Source organism: Xenopus tropicalis, chromosome 6 (assembly GCF_000004195.4).
Source record: "Xenopus tropicalis strain Nigerian chromosome 6, UCB_Xtro_10.0, whole genome shotgun sequence".
Taxonomy (NCBI): domain Eukaryota; kingdom Metazoa; phylum Chordata; class Amphibia; order Anura; family Pipidae; genus Xenopus; species Xenopus tropicalis.
In genome coordinates, this window is record NC_030682.2 from 28,141,774 (window position 1) to 28,168,612 (window position 26,839).

Genomic DNA, 26,839 nt, shown 5'->3' on the forward strand with positions numbered 1-26,839 from the left:
TACACTGCATGTAATCTAGTGTCATATTCAACTTTTGATACCACTGAGAAACCATTAAAAGTAACAATATGATTACCTTGTATAGAATTTCCCCTGCTTTGTTTTTTGTTCATGTTGTATCCTCATGTTTTCTAGTTTCACAGGACTAGGGATAAATCCGATTTCACAGCCTTCTTTTACAAGCCGACCTATCCACCAGTCATTATTAAATTTCTAAAAAGACAAAAATATTATACATTATTATGATGGTATACTAGAAGCTGCACAATATTTGTAACACCTCTTTATTCTCTATATTTTGGGTATACTGAATGTTTGCCCTAGTCCAGGTCACAGGGCCTCCTATACTCCCAGCAGCCTCCATTTCTATTCAAGCAGCATGAATGTTGAACTGTAAGGTAGGGTTCAGGGAGTGCAACTATTGCATCACTGGTGAGTTAAAGCACAGATCAATGCCTCTTATGGAACAGACATCAGTAGCTAGGGCTAATATTTTAGAGTGCCATATAACTGTTAAATAATCAGACTGGAGAACAATTTAACAGCCATAGATAATGTTATAATTTCTGCTTATGTGTTATACGATATCATTTGGACTAGTAAATCTTTTTTCAAGGCAATAAGGATAATTTATCATGCACCACGCAGCGTGCAAACTGCAGAAACAGGCTGCAATTGGCAATTCTTTTGCACTTTGCAGTGCTTGATCCAAGAGGGGCAGGTGGGGGTGGCATGTAGACATCTCCCCACCTGCCCCCCTAATTTGGAATTAATTTAGACATGAAAGTTTGAGACCATCCGGAGGCATGGCCCACATTGGGGCCCAGTGGTGCAATAACAACACACTGCCTCCCTCCTATAAAAAAATATTCAGAGGGGCCTGGCTTGCACAGCTGGGGAGGAAGGATTTCTAACAACTACAGAGGAAGCAGAACCTGTAGTCAGGGCTCCCATCCATGATCACAGGGTCCCCTAAGGCAGTGCTAGCTGTGCCTCCTGACTCTGTTCCTCATGTTGCCTTTAAAGCCAGACTGAAAGGAGCAGAGCGCAGTTTACCAAGGGGGTGCAAGTGCTTCCTAGGTGAGCATAAAGGGGCGTGCACTTGTACCCCTAAGCACTCTAGCACTTGCACCCTGGGGTGTAAATGACTCCCAAGTTTGTTTAAAGAAAGAATAAGGCTATAGGAAGCTCAGTCAGAGCTGATAGAAAAGCCTACAAGACGCAAACCTTCTCCTTCAGCCAAAACTTACAGAAATTCATTTTCATAACAGTGATCTATAACTTTTGCGCCCCATAAAATAAAGAACATGAAATACATGGAAAGAGGGGAATAATATTGGGCTGATTTATGAAATATCCAAATACGGAATACTTTTTGATGAACTGTAAATGGCCCATTTATCAAATGCAATAATTATGTTGATTTGTGAATGCTTTGGGCTGTAAAATGACTGTGTTCTATGGGAAGATAGTGCTCCACACCGTGCACCTATCACCCATATTGCACCCACATTGCAACAGAACTGGGACACTATTTTCCACAGCAGTGTAGAAATATTTAAATGGAAAGGGCTTGGATAAAAATTTGCAACCATTAATAAATCAGGTCTCTAGCTGGAATACTATTTCAATGAACAGCGTCTCTTTTAAATGGATACTTCCATCCCAAAATACCACCACTTCTCAGGTAGAGGTACATTTATCAACACTCTCATTTTCGAAGTTTTACGAATCCATGACTAGACTCCAGGGCCGGAACTAGGGGTAGGCAGAAGAGGCAGCTGCCTAGGGCGCAACGATTGCTGCTACCCCTAGTGCTAATTTGTCATTGCCACTGCCGCTTGTCATTAGCGGCGGAGGCAATGACCGATCTAATTGCCCCGCCCCCCCTGCACCGCCTCCTGTGCTTTGGCGTGCATGCGCCGTTCGGGGGGGGGCGTGGAGGTGGGTGGAGTTAGCCGACCGGGTTGCCTAGGGCTAGACTCGATAAAACCACATATGTCTAGTCTTTGCTTTATGATCTGACTGTGACAGATAGTCAATAATAAAACAAATATGTGATTGTTTGTTGTTTTCATCCATTTGGGCCCTGTTGTGTCTGTGAATCACAGTGATTATATACAGTGATTTTGGTTAAAAAAAACTTTTTCTTAAATATTAGAAAATTGGAAGAAAGAAAACAGATGTTGTTACATTCAAACATCATTGGAAAATAGGCAAACATATCATTTATAAAGATGGCATGCGTTCAAGATATTTTCACTGAATTTTTACAGGTATTCATGAGAGAAAATGTGAATGTTACTTGCATAGTATTTGTAATGGCTGAAGCCGTTTTTATTTGCAATATAACAGGGGTCATTTGCAAGCTGGACAGCTGGGGCAAAGTGCAATGAACAGGAGCAATCTGCCTTTTTTTGCCACTCTACAACCTTGCCTTCCAGCTGGAATGAATAGCCACAGGTTCCAGAGCAAAGAGTTTGCCCTATTAATAAAGGTATTATTAAACAAAAGAAAACATACGTAAAAATAGTTAGAATCTCACCCATAGTGGAGATGGGCCCGGGAGCTCATGCCCCAGACCTTCAGCTAAGGGAGCCATCTAGGAAATCCAAAATATAAAAAAGGCATGCACTTCGGATATAGACGTAAAAAAGTAATCAGTAGTAGCTCAGAAAATGAAGTAAAATCAAAAGCCTATGATTAAGTACCATGTAGGTACGAAACACGTAAGGCTTTGTAGCATTATGTGTTAGTTTAAATAAACTGTTTTGATTTTACTTCATTTTCTGAGCTACTACTGATTACTTTTTTACATCTATATCTGGAGTGCCTGTCTTTTTTAAATTTTGGATTTCTATTAATAAAGGACTGGCCTCCTCTTATCCATTATACTTTCCTTCACTTGCATGTCATTCACACATACATGTTAGGGCAGCAAGACACACAGGCTGCAATGGGGCCCCGCACTCACTTAGGTTTAAGCCGGCCAAACACACATCGATAATATCGTACAAAACCTTGTTTTGTACGATATTTGGTGCGTGTATGGCTGCTCGAAGAGCCGACCTATATCGCAAAAGCCTGCGGATATAAGGGGAATAGTTCATCGGCCAAGTTAAAAGATTTTTATTGGGCGCCATTGAAGGTGGCCAAGTAAAATCTACTTACAGGGCTGAATTGGCAGGTGGGGGTAAATCCTATTGTTTCTACTTCCATATCTGATGATTCAGCCCTGATCGTCAGTGGAGGGTGGGAATGATCTTTTGTGTGACCAATGGAAAGATCGAAATTGCTACATGTATGGCCACCTTTATTTATAAACACTGGGCAAATTTACACATTCCCAGTTTTCCATGACAACCAACCAAATGTTTGCTTTCTGTGCTCAACCTGCATCTGGTTTAAAAAAGCCAAATACTGATTGGTTGCTATAGGTTACTGCCCATTTGCGAACTTGCCCTACTGACACTCCACTCTGCACCTTGAGCCAGATGTTTTAGTGAGCAGGAGGCACAGCCAGACCCATAATCTCCAAAAAGGTTTTCAAAAAGATCAGAGACAATTGATTTTCATGAAAAAAATAAGGACCTGCTGTTTCTCTAAGAAGCCTTATAGGCTGAAGGGGCTGCTTTGAATTCTTATGAGGAGCCCCTGGCATGCCCTAGATTTTTGCTTTCATTTTGGACTCTAGGGGTTTTAGTTCTGTTTTAGCTTTGCCCCAGGTACCAGTATTATATGCAGGAAAACAAGATTAAGTGCAATGTCTGAAACTAGGCCATGATGTCACAATGTAAGTAAATGCTAAAAATGATTCAGTACTTGCGATATCTGCTTTCTAGGATCTCCGTGCCGTCGCATTTCTTTAACCCAAAAAATGCAGCGAGATTTGTTAGCAGCTTATTTCACACCCCCATCTGAAAGCTATGTTCTTATTATATATATATATATATATATATATATATATAAAGAGAGAGAAAGAGTTGCCAAATAAAACATTTCCCCCTCAAAATACGTAAAAGCAGTACCATGAATTATCCAGGAATGACTAAAATGTTCGCACCTCCTTCACAATTGCTGTAAATAATAATGCTGATTCATACTAAGTGGTAAAAATAATTTTTTTTATCGAGTTGATGACATATTACTTTCTTACTTCTTTGACATGTAAAAAATCTTTAGCTTCAAATGAAATGGCCATGCCTGGAACAGGGACCTCGTCATCGTGCGCTGCGCTGTAGCCAACATTGGTCCGAACAGCAAATGCAACTGGTTTGGTCTAGAAAGAAACAAAAACAGACCCCGATTAAGCATTTAATTATATATTTATATCATATATAACTGTTAATTACATATTCATCTCATGAATATAATAGAATAGTTTTGTGCTGTTCCAAAAAATGGAACAGTGGTGGAGGATGCAGGCCCTATGGCAGACAATATTGACAGGGCTGGCCTGTACCCACTCTCACTGTGCTCTGCCCCTTGTGTCAAATGCAAGATCATTGCCCATACTAATAGTAATTGACCCCTATAGTCAATAATAGAAATCTGACATAGGCCATTTCATAATTCTTTTTAAGGTAATGTTCACCTTATAATTCAAGACAATTTGCAGTCGGTCTACATTTTTTTATTATTTGCTGTTTTTGAATTAGCTTTTTGTTTAGCAGCTCAAAACAAAAAGTACAAAAAGTTAGCCTGAAGGTGAACCACCCCTTTAAAGAATAATCAGTAGTGCCATATCAGCGTATTTCTTTAATTTGTACATATAAAGGTCACAAGCTGGCGTTCTTTCAATGCCTCTGTAACATCAAGCTCTCTTGGATGTCCCGCGGTGCTCATATATAGGATGGCATTGTCACTAGGAAAGGTGAGTTACGCCAGGTCCATATTGATCAACATTTTCCAGAAACTACTCCAAATGCCAGTTCACTAATAGAAAGGTTTTTGAAAAATCAATGATCCTTATCTAGCATGTATAGGAAAGATATTAATGGGCAGAAAGTGCTTATTTACTGATGAGTCAACAGAAAGAAATGTCAATATATGGTAGATCAATCTCCTTTGAGCAGCCATTGTATGAACACTGCATATAATCAGGGCCAGGGATAGAGAAGAAGAATGGTGGAAGGCCGGGGGCCACCTACGTGAGACAAATGCAAAGAAAATCAAAAGATTTCCAGCCAGTAACCTTCCATTACTCAACATCTCACCACCAATACAAAAATGACTTTATTAGTCTGATATAAAGAGTTGCCCACAGGTTAACCTCATATTACTGGGCTGCTAACCTGAACCTAGGAATTGGTAACTCTACTTTGTGGTATATTTTGCTTCTAACCACTAGTACATGCCCAGAACACCCTTATGTCTCTGTACTAGCAGCATGACTAGGGTCCCAAAGCCTCCAATCCAACCCCCCCAGCACCTGGACCCAGCAGGCCCTATGGTTGTTGGTCTTGGTGCAGTTGTACCTCCTGCTCCCTGGTACTTATACCACTACCAGTGCAAGTGTGCAAGAAAACCCCAAGCTTAATGTGCTCCCTTCTGCCTAAGGCCCCCAGCTTGCACTTGTACATTGGTGGGGGGGACACACAAGAGGAAGCCTGCATCTTCCCCAATACCAAGTGGGCACAGTTTGTGCTCGCCTGCGCATCTTCACAATCAGGCGCAAATCTTTGCAGTTCGGAAACTGCACGCAAAGACTTGTACCCAATAACAGTTTTGCACTGTTATTAAAAGATAATGGTGCGTTTTGGGCACAAAATGAGGGGACATTTATAAAGAGAAAAAAAAGGATGCAAAGAATCATGAATACAGCTTTTATGCAGCTCTGTATTCATAAGAAGCAGGCTGGGGGAGACATGAAAGTATCACCCATCCAGCCCCCTAACTTGCATGTCATCCAGATGTGCAAGATAGACATAGTCTTGACCCCCATACACAGGAGGATTAGGTTATAAAGTGTATAACAAGAGGTGCCAGCTCAGCCATAGTGCCTAGCATACTATCTGGCCTGCTACAGAGGGTGCCCTCTAATGTCTGCTGTGCTGCATAGCAATAACCATAAACAAAGCATAACGAACATTTCTTAAACACTACATTAGGGTGCTGGGTGCTTCGGAGCACTGTCTTGGCACTAAGGACAGGCCTGCCTTTGCCTCACCAGCCCTGAACTTTGCACCTCATGTCAAAATTTTAATCTGCCGAGAGTGCCCCCTGAATCATTTTTGGCGGAAAGGAAGGGGGGGGGGGGCAGAACTACTTAGTTACACCACTGTCTTATACTGAGGTCTCTTGCCTCAGATTCTCCAGCAATAACCCCCAACCCTATAGTGTAGCCCAGAGTGTAGGTTATACATTACACAGTAGGGGAAGGTAAATCTTTCACATCACCTACATTACATTTCACTCCACTGAACTGAAAATGTGCTGCTATGATTTTCTATTAGTGCAGCTGCTTGTTTGCCTTCAGTTCCCAGGACCTTATCAGCTCTATCAGCTTTCTAACATATAAAGGAGAATTTAAAAAAGACATTTGTGTTTTATTAGATTTCTGGAATATGGCAGGACAGACATGAGTCAGATGAATAAGAAAGCTTTAGTAACATACAGTTTAAAAACACAATCTGCCCTAACCAAATTAGGAAATGTTGAAGCATTAGCAGGCACGCTAGCGGTGAATTTCGGAATCTGCTGGAGAAGATCTCTGCACTGGGAAACATCCTGGGACTAAATGCCAGGCAGCTTCATTAGAGAAGATAGTAAAATTGCTTGTTACAAATCTAATATATAATTGGAGGCACAATTCATGCAGTTCTCTTATTGCAGGGGAAAAGCACAGCATAAAACAACAGGGACAGTCCCATTAAAGCCACATGAGATTGTTACAGCTCCATATAACATCTGTATATTCTGCCTATTAATAGAAAGAGGTGGATTTATTAGCACAGTTCAGGGTTAGAATCTTTCCTGTTTTTGTTACTTTTTAGCCTATGAATGTGTTTTTGTAACAGGGATTTTCAGGACAGCACAATGGGTCGCAATGAAACAGACTCTTGTGCTGCAAGTTCCAAAGTGTTTTATTAACACTTATATAATTCTAAAGGGAATTTTGTTTTTTGTTGTCACTGTAAAAATGAAAAACAAAACAAAAAAAAGTACCATGATTCACTAAAAACCCTATTATTTCGCTTAATTGTACTTGTATTTTACAATCAGATCAAAAAGGACCTTCCAGTGCTCGCTGTATCAGTCTAGCTTCTTAAAAGAGTTTGTCCTGTAAAAAAGCACAAGTTCCCATTGGCCCAGGGGTATTATGGGTAACCGTGAGTCCCATAGTTCCCATAGGAATCCCATATTTTTAACTCTGAACTCCACTCCAGGAGGGGGTGGATGTTGCTAAGGAGTCAGGAGGAGCCAGGACACTAGGTTAGGAAAACACCTTAGTGGGAGCAGGGGCGGGCCAAGCCAACCGGGCGCCCTAGGCAACCCGGTTGGCCATCTCGCCCCTGCACCTGCAATGATGACCTATCGCAATGACAAAGGAGGAGGACTAGGGGTAGGCAGGAGAGGCTCCTGCCTGGCGCCCCCTAATCGTTGCACCTCTTCTGCCTACCCCTAATTCCGGTCCTGAGTGGGAGTAGGGGAAGGGCCCTGTGAATGAGGGCTTGTAGTAAATCTATGATGGTATAACCCCTGTAATGGCATACTCTAGGTCAGGGATCCCCAATCTTTTATTTACTGTGAAAGTATGCAGGTGAATTGCATCCGTGAAGAAAGAGCCACAGGAATGCCACCTTTATAGGTCTTACTTGGGTTTGAGTCTCAGTTGAATGTGTCTATGAAGATTCTCAGTCATTCAGGTTTTCTTGAAAACATTTCACCACTAAGTGGTGGCTTCTTCAGTTCAACTGAGTGGAAGGGAATTCCACAGCATTTAGTCATCCCATATTATATTCAACCCCAACAACACCCTGTGACAGAAGTTGGTACACCTTAAAGATCCAACACCAAAGCACATAAAAGGTAATGTGGTTTATGCTGTCCAATGAAGAATGCTCAGATCTATACATTGGGGAGACAAAACAAACTCAGTAAGAGAATGACCCAACATAGGAGGGATATAGATCAGATAAAGGGACACTCCTGTGAGTATGTGTATATATTGGACTGAGAAGAGGTGTGAAAGAGGCCATTTATGCCAGACTGGAATAACCATCCCTGAACAGAGCCAGAGGAGGGGGCCTGTGACACCATATGTAGGCAACATACAATGCCGCTTTGACATCCTTTCCCCGGTGGTTTCACAATATTTCACACTTCCAGTCATTTACTTTGAAGGATTAACACCTGCCTACGTGAGAATTATGGTACCATTGTGACTGGATCACACTTTCACACTGGTGAGTTTCAGCTAACACCTAACTGAATAGGTTTAATGGAACCATTGTGATTGGATGTCTATGCTGGGGAATTTCCTACAAGTTGAACTGAAGAAGCCCCTCGGATGAGTGGTGAAACGTTTTCAAGAAAACTCAGATAGTCCAGTTGTTTTAGACTTAATTCTACTAGTTACTGTATTCTCAGTTCAAGTTATACCTTTTCTTGTACTGAAGTCACAATGCACAAATGTGGGACATATGTACAACTGCCAAGTAGTCATTATGTTTCTGTAGCATTTGTATCGCTCAGTGATTGTATTTGCTCTAACTGTGGTGGTTTAAATAACTTATACATAAATGTACATATACTTTCCACTTATATATAAATAAATACTTGGTAACATACAAGAACTTGACAACTTCCAAGTTAAAATATATTTATAAATGTATCTTCTATTTAGATACAAGTCATGAAAGGTAAGTAAAAAGCAAAATATATTTGCTCAAACAATAAAAATAGTGAATAAATAAGGCCACAGCAAAACAAATCAGTTGATAGAGCTACTGCAACAGAATCCTGCATTGAAATCTGTTTTTCAAAAGCACAAACAATTTTATATTTAATTTTGAAATTTGACATGGGGCTAGCCATATTCTTAGTTTACCAGGTGCCCTCAGTCATGTAACTTGTGCTCTGATAAACTTCAGTCACACTTTACTGCTGAGCTGCAAGTTGGAGTAATATCCCACCCCCCACTCTCAGCATCCGATCAGCAGAACAATGGGAAGGGAGCAAGATAGCAGCTCCCCGTAGGTATCAGAATAGCACTCAATAGTAAGAAATCCAAGTCCGGCTTGGGACTCCTCCAGTTACATGGGAGTAGGAGAAACAATAGGTTACCTGATAGCAGTTCTAATGTGTAGCGCTGGCTCCTTCTGAAAGCTCAGACTCAGGCACAATGCACTGAGATGGCGCCTACACACCAAAATTACAGCTAAAAAAAATAAATGTATTGGCTCAAGAATACAATTTTAAATGGTAAAATGAATTATTTGCAAAGTGAACAGTGTAATATAGTAATAAAAACTATACCATAAAAATCACAACAGGATCCCTTTAATTTGCCAGCCTGGTTTATAGAACAACTACAAAACATTACATAACAGGAAAAGAGATGGGGAAAGGATGGCAGACAGACCGGGTGGTGTAGGAGTAGCAGAGGGTAGAATAGATAAACAAAGAACACATGGACACCACACAAATTGACAGTAAATTCCCATCAGGCTGAAACCCATTCAGAGCCGTCTTCCAGTGCAGGGGAGAGATTAACCGAAATACAGGAGAATAAAGGATTTAGGCTACACTTGCTATGGGTCCAGCCTTACCAACAGATCTGGAACAGTACTAAGCACAACAGTAGCTCATTAGATGTTAATACAACCATTAAACACTGATAGTGGATAGGAAGCCTGACTGTAACCTTGTTATGGACAAAGGGGGCCTGGACCCCTTGAACTGAGATGAATCAAAGTACTTTGCTTGGTGGGGTTACTGCACAGGGGACAGATCTAAACCTATGAATGCAAATAAGGCACAATGGCTGGATATTATTGTCATGGGGCGCACTTTGCCAATGCCTTTTGTCTTGCAAACAAGATTTTTGTTTCAATATTACATATTGTAGTGCATTATCCTCACCACAAGGGAAATATTCTGCCTGCTGACACAGGTAGATGGTAATTATGTTGACATTGAATGGTTTTTAGCCATTTTAGGGTACAAGAGGCAGAACCTTAGGTGCCTATGATGCGAATGCCTGTGTTAATTGTGAGAATGTGTTTAGAGCAGCAGTGTTAGCAGAACCTACTTATTTTTATTTTAGTATAGGGCAGTGCAAGAGACATTGTGCAGACCAGCCAGAATGGTGACACTTGGCAGGACTTGTTCTTATATAACTGCTTCTCTCTCTAGGCTGTTCATCTTTACAGCACTAGTATTTAGGACAACTATATTTAGAAAATAATCGCACAATAAATCACAGAACTGCTCTCCAATAGAACCACAATTTCCAGCACCCCTACTCACCCCCAAGAAATACTGTTGCATTTTATTAGCTCTTTAATGTGATAAATCAGTGAGAAACATCCTACAGCCCTACACATGCTGTAATACTAGACATTTCTCTCTCCATCATTCAGAAATAAGGTTACTCACTCCCCCATTGCTGTACGCCCGTTCAACATCACAGCCACATATTTTAATCTTAACAGATTTCCCTAAAAAAAGCTCCAAAATATTTCTATACATATTCTTTCCATCAGCAACAAAAGAAGGATGTTTCTAGGGAAGTTTGGAGATGTGGGAGGATGGAAGGGGGTCAGGTGATAGAAGATCACTTCTTCTTGTCTTCTTGTCCTGGAATGACAACCGTTGGCTGGGGCCAGCTCTGTCGCTACAGGGACAGCTTTTTGAGATGGGGGCGATTGCTGGGCTCAATTTTTCACAGGGACAGGGAACCCAAAAAAAAACAGGGTCAGTCCCCCTTAAACGGAGACTGATGGTAACCTTACTCAGAAGCCTTTACCTGTCTGTAGATAATGGAAATGGCAGTTCAGACACACAGGGACGTAGATTTATTTTTAATAAACCTTCTCTGCCAGTAGTTTTCATATCAAAAATGTTGTAAACTGACACTTCTTACAAACTCCACCCCTTATATTACAAACTATGTTCTCTATAAAATCTCTTTAACCTGTATGTTTGCTGCCCGGTCAGATGATTTTTCTGACTCACCTCTTGGCATTGTCAACTCTCAACTCTCTGAATTGCTAGACAGACCTCTGACCATGTTACTACATATTAGGGTTTTATAAATGTTATTTATAAACTTGGATTTTAACCCGTCAACCCTGCCAAAAAGGCATCAATCTTGCAAACTGGCTAAATCAGTATTTGCACTCTCACTCTGGTATGTGTTCAAGAGCATATATACAGTAATCCCATAATCCTAATCTCTAAGGCTAAATTCACCGGTTACATACCCTGCTGCAGGCACAGTGGTGGTTAATGGGTGAATTGCTTTTACTGCAAAGGAAGTCATTTGAGATCACGTCTCAAAATGAGTGATTTCATAAGATGATAGAAATAGTGGCTGGGCACCTTGTCAGACCAGGACAGGCTGAAGGCAGAGCCAGGTCAAGTAGTATTTGTGTGGCCTAGCTATGTTTGCCCCTAGTAATGGCCCTGATCAGAGGTTTTTAAAGTCATTCAACAATTTTCTTAATTAATCTGCTTACCCATTATCCTACTGTTAAACAGGGGTGGGTGTGGGAGCCAATACTACACGGCTGGCCTCTAGTCTTTGACATACTGTGTTCCTTATACAAGGAGTTACATTTTCTGTTATATAGTAAAAGTTTTTAACCCATTTTTGGGTCCTAACCCATAGGTTAAGAATTCCTGGCTTTAGATCCACATGCACAATTAAAATAATAACAGATTAGAACAAAATACCAGACTTTACAAATATTCTACTTTGTTCCTCAGCAAGAACAATGGGGAACCCATTACTGGCCCTGTTCTCTGTTCTATTCACTGCAAAGAGCAGATGTATGCTGATCATTAGTTATCTCCGTGGCTATCTGTCAAAGTTTTATCCCTTCTCTAGTTCATAACGCATTCTTGTTTCTCAGGTATGCTGAAGCCTGAAAATAGCATCTACGTCATTCCCAGTGGAAAAATTATTCATCTCACATATTTCAAAGGAAGGAACCTTTGGACTTCAACTTGTGATCTAACAGAGCTTCCTACTATTAATCTAATCCTTCAAAAACTCACTTACACTGCTATGGTCTAAAAAATAACAAAGGCAAAATAGAACGGTTGACTTCTCCAGGGCATTGATGATGCATATCTCTTGTTAAAAAATAGGGGCTCTTTTTTTGTACTGCCTGAACTGACATAAGTGCTACTATTTTAAGAAGCCTGAAGATGAGATTCAAAACTTTCTACTGTATTTTAAGGCTTTGTCTACAATGGCAGCCTGCATGCAAGTGCTGTTGAAATGAGCCCTTTGGGTACAAGACAGCATTACCATATACTGTATCTAGAAAGATTGTGGTTTGGAAGACTGGCAGTGGCAACCACTTACACCCAAAATACTATTGCACACAAAACCATAAAAGTCTGGTATTCTGCATCTCATACTCATCATAATTCATACAGGTATAGGACCCATTATCCAGAATGCTCAGGACCAAGGGTATTCCGGATAAGGGGTCTTTCTGTAATTTGGATCTCCATACCTTAAGTCTACTAAAAAATCAATCAAACATTAATTAAACCCAATAGGATTGTTTTGCATCCAATAAGGATTAATTATATCTTAGTTGGGATCAATTACAAGGTACAGTTTTATTACTACAGAGAAAAAGGATATAAGTTTTAAAATTCTGAATTATTTGATTAAAATGGAGTCTATGGGAGACGGGCTTTCCGTAATTCGGAGCTTTCTGGATAACGGGTTTCCGGATAAAAAAAATAGACAAAAGACAAATGCCACCTAAAAGGATCACCAGCCTAACCAGATACAGGAAACTTGGTCTTTAGATGCACATGAATAGCGACTATGAATCATGAGGTGATATTGGCATATTTACATCAGCATGTATGGTCATTTGAACTGGGGGTGGGGGCAGACAGGGACTTCCAGAGGCTAAAAGTATAGTTCAGGACCTCCCTATGTCCGTCAGTGTTATTTGTAAAAACTGGCTTTCCACATTGTACCATGATTACTCTCCGTTCCCCTCTCCTATTATTGTAATACAAGTTGCACATATTCCAATACCACACAGAATACTTCCAACCACTTAGTAGGTAATAAGTTTTTATTTTAGCCTTCTAAGATTGGCGACAATGTTTGGGTAGCTTCCAGGTAGGAGTAAAACTTGTGCCTGTGCAAAATTACAGTGTTGCTGTCAATATTACTAACTTTAGCAACTTTAGGTTAATTCCACTGCCTGAAATTAAGAGGTGGGAAAGCAGAGAGTCGTGAGCTACAAGTGAACCAATTGGATGCCATATAAACCCAAGGGGGTCTGTAAGTAGATTGGCAATCGGAAAGGGATATCACAACTGGGCACAAAAGGGTGATATAAGTAAAAGTCATCACTGGTGTTAAAAAGCACATGAGAGTGCACATTGTGAAGTAATAACAGTATTACACTATATTTTTTTTTTTTTTTTCTTCTTTTCCTCATAAGACCTCATCGCTAAGTCTAAAGCAGAAGAGGGCACTTTGGAGTTATTTATTGAATTTTATTTGACCTGGGACACGAGGTATCTGAAGTGAGAAGCATACACTGAGAATTGCACTTATTTATATTTGTCAATATTACTACTATTGCTACTACAGGTTATATATTTACCAATAAGCAGGGCAGAACAGGGTCAGGGGCAGAACAGGGTCAGGGGCATGATTCCCCCAGATCACTTGGGATCTGCCTTGTCATCTCTGCATCTTCTAGAGCAGGAATAGAGGCTAATACCAACATAAGCAAATACATTCCTCCAAGCATCATTTCAGTTGCAGATTATATTTATAGAGATGTTGGTCAGTACATACCTGTACTGAAAATCTCGCAAAATTGTGCTTTATATGAGTTTAGCAGTACACATATGACCTGATTTAGTTTAAAATAACCAATGTGAGTGCGTTTATGTAAAGTGTCCAGCCACAGAACAATTTGTATTAACATTTCTTTTTCAGTTTATAATTCCTTATCATATAAGAAGTCTAGACACTTGTATACCCCTTATACACAAATTAAACAACTCAAACTAAAGTTTTAGTATGAAAGTGAGATACTTCCTATTATGGCTGGCCTGTACCTAATATTTTGGTTTCATACTGACTTGGTGGGTTAAATGTATAAGAAACCAGCTCAATAGCAATATGACTGACATACCTCAACAGCTGGTATAAACTACACTCTACTGGCTCAACCTGTATTGTCAGAAGGGCTTTCACTCATCTCCAGTACAAACAAAGAAGTTCCTATTCATGATTAGTGTTTATTGAGTGAGAAAAAATTAGATCTGGTCAGCTTCAACTACTAAAACTGTATCAGATGCACAAAGCTTGTGCTGGAACCAACAGTTGTAGTTACACTATTCTTCCAGGGATCTTCATCCTGTGGCACTAGAATTAGTCACATTTGTATGTCATCTATTAAAGTCATATACTGGCCAGTTTTCATAAGTAAGTCACTAATCGACCTATAGGCCATGTGGATCAATACCACAGGAGGAGGTTTTGGTGAACAGTTCAAACAATGAGAACAACTGGACATGACCTTCACTTCTTCACTTCACTTCTTGTACCATGCACTGGCAGATACAGTATGGTGCATTGTTAGATGGTATTCTTCATGTCAACAAACCAGGGCAGCATTCACATAAGGAAAACCATACTAAATGTATGTACATGGCCATCTTGAGAAATGAAACAAAATCTGGGAGTAACCTTCTTAATCTACAGGTTTAGTTAAGACAGTAAAGGCCTCAGTTACTAAACAAGTGTCTAGGTGCAAGTTTCAAGAGGACCTATGTCTTGCTCTGATATCAGAAACCGCATAACCTAAATGGGCTGGCCTACCCATTCGTTGATCTACCAGCTGATTACGCTCCTTCCTCTTCCAAAAAAGTTGCATGCTACAAATGAAAAACTACAATGGTACCATGCAGCTTTCCATGCTTGCCAGGTTTGAAATGCTAGAGCCTAGAACACAATATTTTCAAGCAAGAACAGAACCAAGTATTGGCTGCTTCCTCTAGCTTATAACAAATAAAAAATCCTCAATGGGGATTTAAAAATTCTCAAGTCTCTTGTCACTCTTGCAACCAGTAGCCAACGCAGTCACTCCATTGATGGGGCTGTAGGCTGCTGTGGTGTGTGATACCAGTTTTGTTGGACAGGTGGTGATGCGTTTTGTTTTGGGGGGATTGTGTGTGGTGTTCCTCCTTGCTCAGGTGATAATATTGATTTATTGCCTTCTATAGCTGCCACTGGCGTCTTCCAATGAATGATGCTGCCATGCGGCATTATGGGATTTATAGTCTTTTCACATGTTAATCCAGGGAACCTCAAAATGGGTTCTCAAACTATTTGAGTGGACTATTTATTGATAGTATTTATTTTTTTATAAGGCTTAGGCAAACATAAAACCCTAACCTCAAAAATGGCAAAAGGGCTACTTCCGCAGGGTCCAACAGGACACGGATTGCACCATCAAACATTTATCTGCTATAACTTTTTACTGAAGTAGAAATGTCATACTTCTTGGGGTGCCTTCATTATGGTTTATCAACTGCCATAGTTTCATTGCTCGAGAGTGGTGCACCTAGGCCTCAGGTCTACTATAGTAAGACTCCATATCTCTTTCTTGACTGCCTAATTAAATCCGTGTTTACCACAGATTTCTTGGGGTGGTTTCAGAGGTCCATCAATGAGATCTTTACCCTGGGCCTCCTGGTGCATTAATGCAGCAGTTTTCAATTATTGTCGGGTACACAATCACTTTACAAACTGAAGCCAAATATTGCTTCTAACTGCCATTTAGCCTTTAAAACAAGGAACTACTTACAGGTGTAGAATTATTGCCTGGGGCTGAAAAGCTCCCTGCTTTCCCACTAAAGCTCCTATGTTAAGGATAAGGGCAACATGGTCTCACTACTCAGTCACACAATTTACTAGGGGACTTGATTTTAATTGCACTACAGACTTGCTAGTGGGCAGTGTATGACACACCTACAATGAGGGGCCTTGATGTCGCATGCGAGCTTACTATTTTGTGGTACTAACACCTCATTTTTTGTAAAAATTATTTTTAAAAGCGAACTAAGCACTGGCAATGTTTGTGTACACAGTCACTTTAGGTTCCATCTTATGGCTTGATAAATATTCTTCCCACCTAAGAAGTATAACATAAATTCATTCAGTCTGCAGCAATATGAACACCATGAACACCAAGAACCGAGCAGTCGGTTGGTCAAAGAAAGCATAAAGAGAGCCTAATATGACTCTTCAATGATTGTGACTGCATCACACAAAGGGCCTTGCTCAGCGACAGATAAAACCTGTGTTTGGAAACATGAGAAGCTTTGTTTTGAACACAACCTATCATCATTTCAGCCCCTTATTCATAGAAATATTCAAACTCCCCGTGTCAGTCTGCATTCAGATCAAGAGTCAGGAGACAGGAGCCAAATATAGCTGCAGTGACGCACAGCAAGCATTCTCGTAAGAACAAGCCTGTTTATTCCTTTATCGCTGTCTGCGGCTATCACTTAATACTCATCTGCTATAGTTACATGAGAGCAGCATCTATTAGAAAGGTGGGCTTTTGCAGCAGAGACAGGTTCCATAACCCCCGGCCATTGCAAGATGCCTTATAGGCAACCCAGCAGCTGCTGTTCCACTACAGCTTCCAGCATCATGGGTCTTTCTGGCTTAGGATTTAACACAATGATCCCCAACCAGTGGCTCATGGGCAACATGTTGCTCACCAACCCCTTGGATGTTGCTCTCAGTGCCCCCAAAGCAGGTAGTTATTTTTTAATTCCTGACTTAATGGCAAGTTTTGGATAAATATAAACAAGATTTCCTACCAAATAAAGCCCCCTGTAAGCTGATAGTGTGCATAGAGGCTGCCTAATAGTCAGTCTTAAGGTGGCCATACACTTTAATATCCGCTCGCTTGGCGAGGTCACCAAGCGTGCGGATCTTCTCCCGATATCCCCACCTACGGGTGGGGGCGATATCGGGTGAATTTAGGCTAATTGGGTAGTTTGGCCCTGGGTCCAAATGGCGGTAATGGGTGTATTCAGTTCGGGGACCGCATAAATGAGCCAATGCAGTCCCCGATCCAACTAAATTTATTAACCTGCCCGATCAATATCTGCCCGATTTCAGGCCAGATATCGGTCGTGCAAGCCCGTCGTTGCTGCCCCTACACGGGCCAATAAGCTGCCGAATCGGTCTAAGGGACCGATATCGGCAGCTACAATTAGCCTGTGTATGGCCACCTTTGGCACCTCCATGAACTTTTATGGTGCTTGTGTTGCTCTCCAAGTCGTTTTACGTTTGACTGTGGCTCACAAGTAAGAAAGGTTGGGGAAACCTGAGTTAACATATAAGAAATGCAGTACTACGGCTCATTCTTGGACACTGGCACAGTGGGTACCAAGTGGCAAAGTTTTCTTTGGCATGTCTAGTGTTTCCTGGAATAAGATTTCTGCAATATAATTCAGTGTTCTAAAGTTTCTTGGAACCCATAGTAACCAATCAGAAGTCAGCTATTATTAATCTCATGAATTAGAATAACAAACGCAACATATTTATTGGTTGCCATTGGTTACATGTTTAAAGCAAACACTGTATTCACTTGCATGACCAAACTTGCACTGCCTGACTATATAGCTGACCCAAGAGTGTACTGTAAATATATATCCCCCTTTAGATTGCAAGCTCTAAGGAGCAGAGCCGTATTACCTTCTTTATCCATTAGTTTTTTTAATGCAATTTGTATATAAATAAAAAATATATATACGTAAATATATTTATAGAGAGAAAGGGAGAGTAGGGGTAATAATGGTGGGGAGGGTCTAGAAAATCCCACCCCTATCTTTGTTTTTTTCTTAAAGGAACAGTAACACCAAAAATGTAAAGTATATAGAAATAATTACAATATAATCTACTGTTGCCCCACACTGTTGAAAGTTGCGTGGTTGCCTTTGTTATACAAACAAAGCTGCTGTGTAGCCATGGGGGCAGCCATTCAAAGGAGAAATGGCACAGGTTAAATAGCAGATAACAGATAAAACACCATAAAAGTCTACAGAGCTTATCTGTTATCTGCTTTAGAACCTGTGCCTTTTCTCCTTTTTTTCAGCTTAAGGGCTCTGGCACACGGGGAGATTAGTCACCCGCGAGAAATCTCCCTTGTCACGGGCAACTAATCTCCCCGAACTACCATCCCACCGGCGAAAATGTGCCATCCCAACGGCGACTTACATTTTTGCAGGTGGGATGGTAGTTCAGGGAGATTAGTCGCCCGTGACAAGGGAGATTTCTTGCGGGCGACTAATCTCCCTGTGTGCCAGAGCCCTAAATGGCTGCCCCCATGGCTACACAGCAGCGTATTTATATACAGTAGTGTTTCTGTAGCAAACTTTTACCAGTGGAGGGCAACAATACATGATATTTTTATTACTTTAAAGCTCTTTCATTTTTTGGTGTTACTGTTCCTTTAATATATATCGTGTTCAACACTTTACAGAGAGTTCCATTGCCCCAGTGGAGCCCCAGTTAAAGTCTAAGGTCCCTATCATATTCACACACAAAATGATCAATTTTGTCACAAACAAATTAACCTTGCTGTATGTTTCTGGGGTCTGGGAGAAAACCAGCCTCCCTGGAGAAAACCCACACAGGTATCAAGAGAAAATACAAAGTCCTTGCAAATGGCTCCTTGGCTGGGATAAAACCTAAAATATACAGATGTCATAATGCCTTTCGCCTATGAATAGAATGTTCTAGCACAGCCGAGTACCAACAACAGAAGGTGATTTATTCATGTTGAAGATGTCCCCTATTAATCCAATATATTAGATGTTACGTCTCTTTCCTTCTGAGACAAAATGTTTCGCACAATACAAAGTACAAAACATTCCTAATGGTTAGGTAATATTACACAAAGTACTCATTCATTCACTGTAATAATCCTATCTAGCCATTCAAATGGAATTTTATCTTCAAAGCTGTACCAGTTGGCAGACTTTTCTGTGTTTTGACCTCTTGCTCGTTATTGTCTATTGTTATTCTTCTCAGCTCCACTCTGCTAAGTAATATTCACTAACGGTGGCTTTACCTCAAAACTGGCCAACTACTGACCAAGGTGGCCACACATGGGCAGATTTAAGTTACTGATTCACCCCTTCAGACCGGAAGCTTATCTGCCCGTGTATGGGGCTTTTTAACAGGCCTGCCTGACTGATAAATGGCCTTTAACCCCGTCATTGTCACCCGATCATTTAGCCCTAGGGTCAAAGCAACAAATCAACCTGATATCACCCACCTTAGGTGGTCAAACTGGGGAAAGATCTGCTCGTTTGGTGACCTTGCCAACTGAATGGATCTTATAATGTCCAGCTTTAGGAGTCTTTAACTAGTGGCAGGTTTTTGTCACATCCTCTAATAACCAATAGACATGTTTGCTGCCTCCTCCAAAGGCTAATTGGCAGCAGGCAGAAAGAAATGTTTGCTTTTCAATTTACCAGCAACCAGGTAGTGGTTTGAATGGGTGACTGGAATATGAGGGCGTGAATAGAAAGATAGTGACCCCCCCCCACACCCTTTTGAAAACTAAAAAAAGAGGTAGAAAAGGAAGGCAAATAGTGAAGACAACTGAAACGTTGATAAGGTTAGACCATTTCATAACATGCTTAAACTAATCTTCAAGGTGGTCTGCCCCTAAAGGTGGCCATTCACATACTAATTATGATCTTTCCTGCGACCATTAGGGCTGAATTGTCAGATATGGAGGTAAAAACAACAGGGAATCTACCCCTATCTGACGATTCAGCCCTAAACGCAGATTTTGCTCGGGCGTCGTTCAAATTTCTTTGTTCTGCCCTATCGACAAGATGGCTGATATTCAAAGCTTTTGCAATATCAGTCGTCTTGTACATCCACCATAATGCACTGAATATTATACGAAACCCGGTATGTGTATGGCCAGCTTAAGGGAATTTTCACATGGAGAGGATTCTCTGCCTGTGGATAAACTAAGGCCAGGAATCTGCCCCTACACTCTAAAAATCTTACTGATGTTCCTGCACCCTAAGCCATTTGGTTGGCTCAGGTGCAGGCACGTGGGACAGATTTCAGCATGAAACTCTATGGCTTGTGTGTGTATGTGTGTGTGTGTGTATGTGTGTGTGTGTATGTGTGTGTGTGTATATGTATATGTGCTGTGACCTTTTGGTGATAAAAGCAATTTAGTGAGATTATTTGAGGACATTTAGGCTGCCTATGCCTGGTGTACAGCACATACAGTACATACTAGTTGCCTTGTTGTATCAGAGGTATTAAATATTCAGTTCTTTATCTCAGTTCCTAGCACCTGCTTAGGGACATAAGCAAAGCCATGTGAATGAATGTTGTGATGCAGACTGATAGGCTTTAAATAATATTATTGGCTTCCAGCGTAGCTCCAAATTGTGCTTATGTGAGATTACAAACAGCAGTATAATTATTCCGCTCTGGGTTTCTGCACACTGAAGTGATTAAAGGAACAGTAACACCAGAAAGTTAAAGTGTTTTAAAGTAATTAAAATATAATGTACTGTTGCCTTGTATTGGTAAAAGTTTATATAAATAAGCTGCTGTGTAGCCATGGGGCAGCCATTCAAGCTGGAAGAAAGGAGAAAAGGCACAGGGTACATGGCAGATAGAAGAATAGCTGTGCAGATTTCCATTGTATTCTACAAAGTTTATCGGTTATCAGCTATATTTATATGCACTATAGTAGTGTTCCTGAAGCAAACACACAACTTTACTAGTGCAGGGCAATAGAACATAATATATTAATTATTTTGAAACACTTTCATTTTTGGTGTTACTGTTCTTTTACGGTGAACAGATTTCCCATTGTTGCAGTTTACCCCTCACATCCCAGTATCCACCCCCAGTTTATATATCAAATGCTAAAGAGACACTAGTCGTATCATGCTGGGTATACGTAGTAGGGCGTTGTATAGAAATTCTTTATTCGGGACTGGGGCTAAATATACTTTCATAATTATCATTACAGATGTTGGCATGTAAGGCAGCAACAAAGCCTTCCAGTTCTGCTTGGCTATTGCTTATTCAATGGCTGTGCCCAGTCCTAATCAAGGAGGCCAATATTAGGATAACACATCAAAACTGAATCTATAAAGTAATTCAATCATGCAAATAGAGCACTTGGAGAGCACACAGTGGATGGTGGTATAATTTAATGGCATCATTGGGGTAGATTATTTAGATCTTCATTCAAACCATTTAACAAATACATGGCTCAGAGCTGATATCATTTGGAGTCACAACCTGCTTAATGCATTTTATGAGCCACTTCCTTGCTCTGCATAGCCACAGCGCAGGAACAACATTGTCTGCACTCCTATTGCCTTTGCTGAACTTACCCTTGACTAACAAGGACACGAGTCAAACCCTTTTTAACCATTCAGAAAGCTGCAAAATCAAATAACTGGTAAAAGGTAATTGGAAGTCAGTCTTTATGGTACAGGTATGGTATCTGTTATCTGGAAAACCCAGTATCCAGAAAGTGCTGAATCACGAGAAGGTTTTTTCCCATACGCTCAATTGTAATCATATAATTAAATTTTAATAAATGTCCTTTGTAATAATAAAACAGAGCCTTGTACCTGGCTATAATTAATCCTTATTGGAGGCATAACAATCCTATTTAATGTATACATTGTGAGTGTGATGTTACGCACCCTATGTCATGTGTGTGACGTTGCATGCACCTACGTCACAGAACTGTACATGATGTCACTTCAACAGAGCCGTGGTATACTGCCCCTTTAATAATGTACAATCCAGCCACTGAATTGCAGAAAGGGCACTGTATGTCTGTCACACAGGCCTAGACTGGGATTCAAAATAGGCCCTGGCATTTTAAGTACACAGAGGCCCCAACAGCCCAATAAATAGTGAGTGTCTATGGCATCTTACAGCAGCCCCTCTGGCATTTGCCAGAATCCACAGATTGTCACAGGTTGCATGCTATATTAAGGTTCTCAGACCTGGCCCTACCAGCAATGGCACACTTTGTGGGTATCCTAAAGGCAGAAGAGATGGGTAAGTCAGTAGACTGTTAAACAAACCCAGTATCTACATATGGATGTACAGTGTACTTGTGCTGCTGTGTGATTATCCTATACATATGCCTACATGTGTATACACACAAAATGCGGCAGGATGTATTTATGAATAAAGCTGTTTAACTTTCACCACTGCCCTGGTGTCGGATTGAGTGTGTGCCACATGGTGCTTTGATTCCGTGTTTCTCCCTGTGCTGCAGATCTGGGGCATTGCACCCGGAGGGGCCAAGGGGCCCTCGCCCCTGCACCTTCCCCCGTCCCCCCGCGTGTGCTTTGGCATGCATGGGCACGTTCGCGATGCGATGGATAATTGCAATGACTAAAGAGAGCGCTCCCCAATCGTTGCGCCCTAGGCAGCTGCCTCTTCTGCCTACCCCTAGTTCCGGCCCTGGCGGTGACTGACCTGATTCTTTTAAAGGTTTTTTGAGTTGTGTGGCTAACTGAATGGAGTAAACAGTTCTAGTGAAATGCTTGGGGCATGGGCAACCGAGCCCTCTATTCAATCAGGTAAACTTGTCTCCGTATTTACAATATATATATATATATATATATATATATTGCTTAAAATTGTAACTGGTAGCCAACAAATCCCTTTTTATATAAAAAGGTTGTTTTAACCCAAGATACAGTAGGTTATTGTATAGTAGTGTATCCTATACACATGTACTGTTTGTGAGGCTCAGGAGCAGGCATGAGAATCCATGAAACAAACAGTCACTAGTCCATGAATATAGCCTTAATAACAACAGTCCTTGCAGGGGGCTCCCTGGGCGAACCTCTGTAATAGCCCCCTGCCCTGTAGTTCAGCAATAGCTGGAGGGTCACAATGAACATTTTACATTTAGGTATATCGATGGGGGGGGAGACTGCCCTGGTCACTTCAGAATTGTGCTACAAATATTCCATCCCTATCCCCCCCAAAATATAGCTGTTTATTTCATACTATAATTACAATATTAGGATTAATCTTACCTACTACATCCATCATTGGTGTAAGTGGCACTGCGAGGGTGGCACCAAAGCAAGTTTTTTTAGGACCCAGCAATCGTTGGGGAAGGTGAATAGTTTTTTTTAAAAAGCCACCAGTTCTGCCCAAAGTAACATTATAAAGTCACACTATGGAAGACAATATGGACCAAACCTGATCTTCCCATCTATTATGTTGGAAAGAAATAATGTTACAAGGTATTTCAGATCTTTATTTGTAGCAAATGAGAAGCCACCATGATGTCCTTCCAGTTGGAGACAATCAAGGAGAAACTATAAAGTGGCAGTGACATAACTAGGGGCCTGGGACAGCTAATATATCACACAATAACATTCAAATCAGGGAGAATAGGAGCAGCAGGGGAATAATGTAGCTGGAACATGAGCGGAATACTAATGCCATTCCTGCGGGCCCCGGCAGCCGAACGCCTGATTAAAGCAGAGTGTGTGACATGGTGACACTGCAGTACAACCTACAGTACAATAGAGCTGCCAAGCTTTTTATTTATTTCCCTGACTCGCTGAGCATGAACTCTTGGTCTGTTGGTCTGACTTAATGTGCTCATTTAATTAGAGACTGAAAGATGGGAGGCATTTTAGCTATTGAGGCAATTAATATAAATACCTGGTTAACTGCGTTCCATAAACAAATGCAGCCAGATACGGAGATTTCTCATAGAACAGTGTGCCTTGGCCAATGTCACCTATGCTACATGAATGTTACTGCCTAGGGCACATGGGCCGCTGGGACAAAAAATGTGTCCTTATTTGTGGGGTACAGACTGGGAAGCTCATCCATGAATTTGTGTCTCTCCTGACACACTGAAATAGACATAAAAGGTTGAACTGATGGACGTCAATGTTCCTCCAAACTTACTATGTTTCTATGTTACATGTCAATTGGCTCATTTGGCTTTTACTGTTGGGGGCAACCAACTGAACAAATAGCACATATACTATAGCAGCTCAACAGGACATTTGTCCATCTGGTCTCATCCTATATGTTACATAAGGTGGCTATACACCTGAATATCTGCCCATTTGATGAGGTGACCCTCAGGCCAACATTCAGATCATAACGGAGGCCAATGCAGGCTGTCAGGACAGGACCATATCAATGAGGTCCTCACCAATAGTTCAATTAATATCTGGCTGTTTTTTGGCCAAATATCTGTTAGGAAGGGCTATTTCACAGACACATAAGCTGCAGACTTGGTGTGAATGGGCTTAAATCTATTTATAACACAGGCCAATAAAAGCTGGTGGCAGACCTTGTTGGCAGCTTATTGGCACATGTAAGGGCCCCCCAAGGGCCTCCCTGACTGATATCTACTGAACATGGGCCAGATGTCGATAGAGTAGGTTTGACAATCCCATCGGGGCAGGAACAAATTGCCTGATGTCTTGCTTATACTGCATTGCGCCTAACTGAAGGTGGGCTTATCAGTAAAAGATCTTTAGCTGTAAGCCAGCTTAAAGGAGACATATCCTATAAAAATTAACAATGTACCAGGGAATTGTACTCCTCTAGATATAGAAGGATTGTGCTAAAAAAGTTGTGTTTCTGACTGATTAATTGAGAAATTTGCCCAAAACCCCACTAGCCCCGCCCATCTGTTCCACTTCCTGCTGGCTGAATTCTCTGGATGAGCTGGGGAGCCGGTGGCCCTCAGTACACTGCACTGTAGGATAGGAACCAATCAGCAGCTAGGCTGACCTGATAGGGAACTGAAGCCTGTCTGTGCTTGTGTGTCTACAGGGCTGTGATTGGCTATCCCCCTCCTACTGTGCTTCTGGCAGGGACCGTTAGGACACGCCCACTCTTCATTTCACACTGGACAGAGAAGTGATAGGATCTATTTATCCAATATGTCTCCTTTAAAACTCCTGCCCAATCAATGGCTCTGGTTGTTACTAAGCCCCATCATTGGGTCGCATTCATTTTGTTACATGTGAAGTCACTAATATACGGAATAATGCACCCTATTGTAACGTGCTTTCTAAAATGTAAGACTATTAGAAGTCACTTAGACGTGCCGTGCCCAGATAAGTTCGAGGCGGAGTGCTTTTATATAGATTTCCAACAGCCAGTATAAATTATAGTAGGGGGCACATTATCCTCTGTACACAGACACGAGTTGTTCTTGCCTCATTTACTGTCACCTTAATACTAATCTACACACTAGTTATTGCTCTCATTAACCAAATGTTCCATGCATACATTAGCCTCAGGGCATTGCTGCAAATTGTGTGGTTATTAGTAACAGACTTAAAAATGGTCCCTTGGGCATCTTCTAGCTGCTAATGGCTGGCTGGTGGGATGCTGATGGAGGGCTCCATTGCTACTTTAGCCTGTTAATGCCCTTCATTAGGTTAGTGCACACCAGTCATTGGTGGTTCTGCGGAAGGTATACAGATTTCCATCACAGACCACAAATGAACAGGAGAGAGGAGGAACCAAAATCACAGGCTTTTGCATCCAGAGTATTTTGAAGCTGCGTGTACATGGAGGGTAGGGGTGCAGGCCGGAATACTAAATGTATAACACATTACTAAATTACATCAGCAGTTAGAAAATCTGGTTTTACCAACTTGCTTTCTAGATGTATTTGTCAGCCCTGAGTAATAAGCCCCTGCGTTTAATTCCATAGCAATAAATTGTAGGAGGTGCCTGGAGCAATCTCGGCCAGCTGTCCAACCGGGAAAGGAAACATTCTGTCACAATCACCACCTTCACTTCAGATTACTCAGTAATTAGTAAAATGCCTCCCTTGAAAATTTGATGCAGCTTCCACAAATAGAATAAACAAATAGTCGCAGATTGGCCTCGAAATGGATCCGTGTACCAAAAATACTAACAGGCAGCCAAATTTCCATAGCAACAGAGAGCCATCATAGTCCAGCCTTGAACCAAACGAAACAGATCTCCTATCACGACACATCACTTTCCATTGTGCATGTATTTTCCCTGCCCGGATTTGTAGCATATGCCAGATGGATACAAATGGGGGTTTAGGGTGATTACTGCAAGAGCAGAATAATATTATGTTAGAAGCAACAGATAAGTACAGTTGTGCTAAACATATGCCTTTATCTGGAAGGGGATGGTTTTATTTACTGTTACCACAGATACAAGAGCAGTAAACTGCGCCCCATCAGACCAAAGTCGAACTGGGGTTAATGGAGCCCACCAGTAAACCTGACTCACAGGGGCCCAACACTCTGGTCCCCCCCCCAAAAAATTCCTTTTTTATGAACACACCCATACCCATTATGAAGTCATTAGGCCTTAGGCGTAGAGGCAGGTCAGACTGCTACTTTCACTTTACATTTTGCATTTTTTAGATGTAACTGCACTCCTCACCAGGGTCGGACTGGGAAAATCCCGGCGGGCCCCGGCAGACCAGACCCGACCCTTGCTGGCGCTCCCCTTGCCTGACCGTTCTTCCCCTAACGCGTTAAACAGACCCTGCAAGGGGGGCTAGGGGACGCGGCCAGCGGGGGCACCTGCAGGGCC

At 41.4% G+C, this 26,839-nt stretch overlaps 1 protein-coding gene across 9 annotated transcripts in view; it reads right to left on the reverse strand.

Annotated features, from left to right (window-relative positions):
- Positions 1-26,839, reverse strand: part of cacnb2 (calcium channel, voltage-dependent, beta 2 subunit) — a 143,446-nt gene that overhangs the window by 20,485 nt on the left and 96,122 nt on the right. For all 9 annotated transcript variants that reach the window (XM_031903932.1, XM_031903931.1, XM_031903930.1 and 6 more), the window contains 2 exons: positions 4,157-4,279; positions 77-213 (listed from right to left, as the gene is read on the reverse strand). In XM_031903932.1, coding sequence (XP_031759792.1) covers positions 77-213; positions 4,157-4,279 — 260 coding nt within the window. The remainder of the gene's footprint in view (positions 1-76; positions 214-4,156; positions 4,280-26,839) is intronic.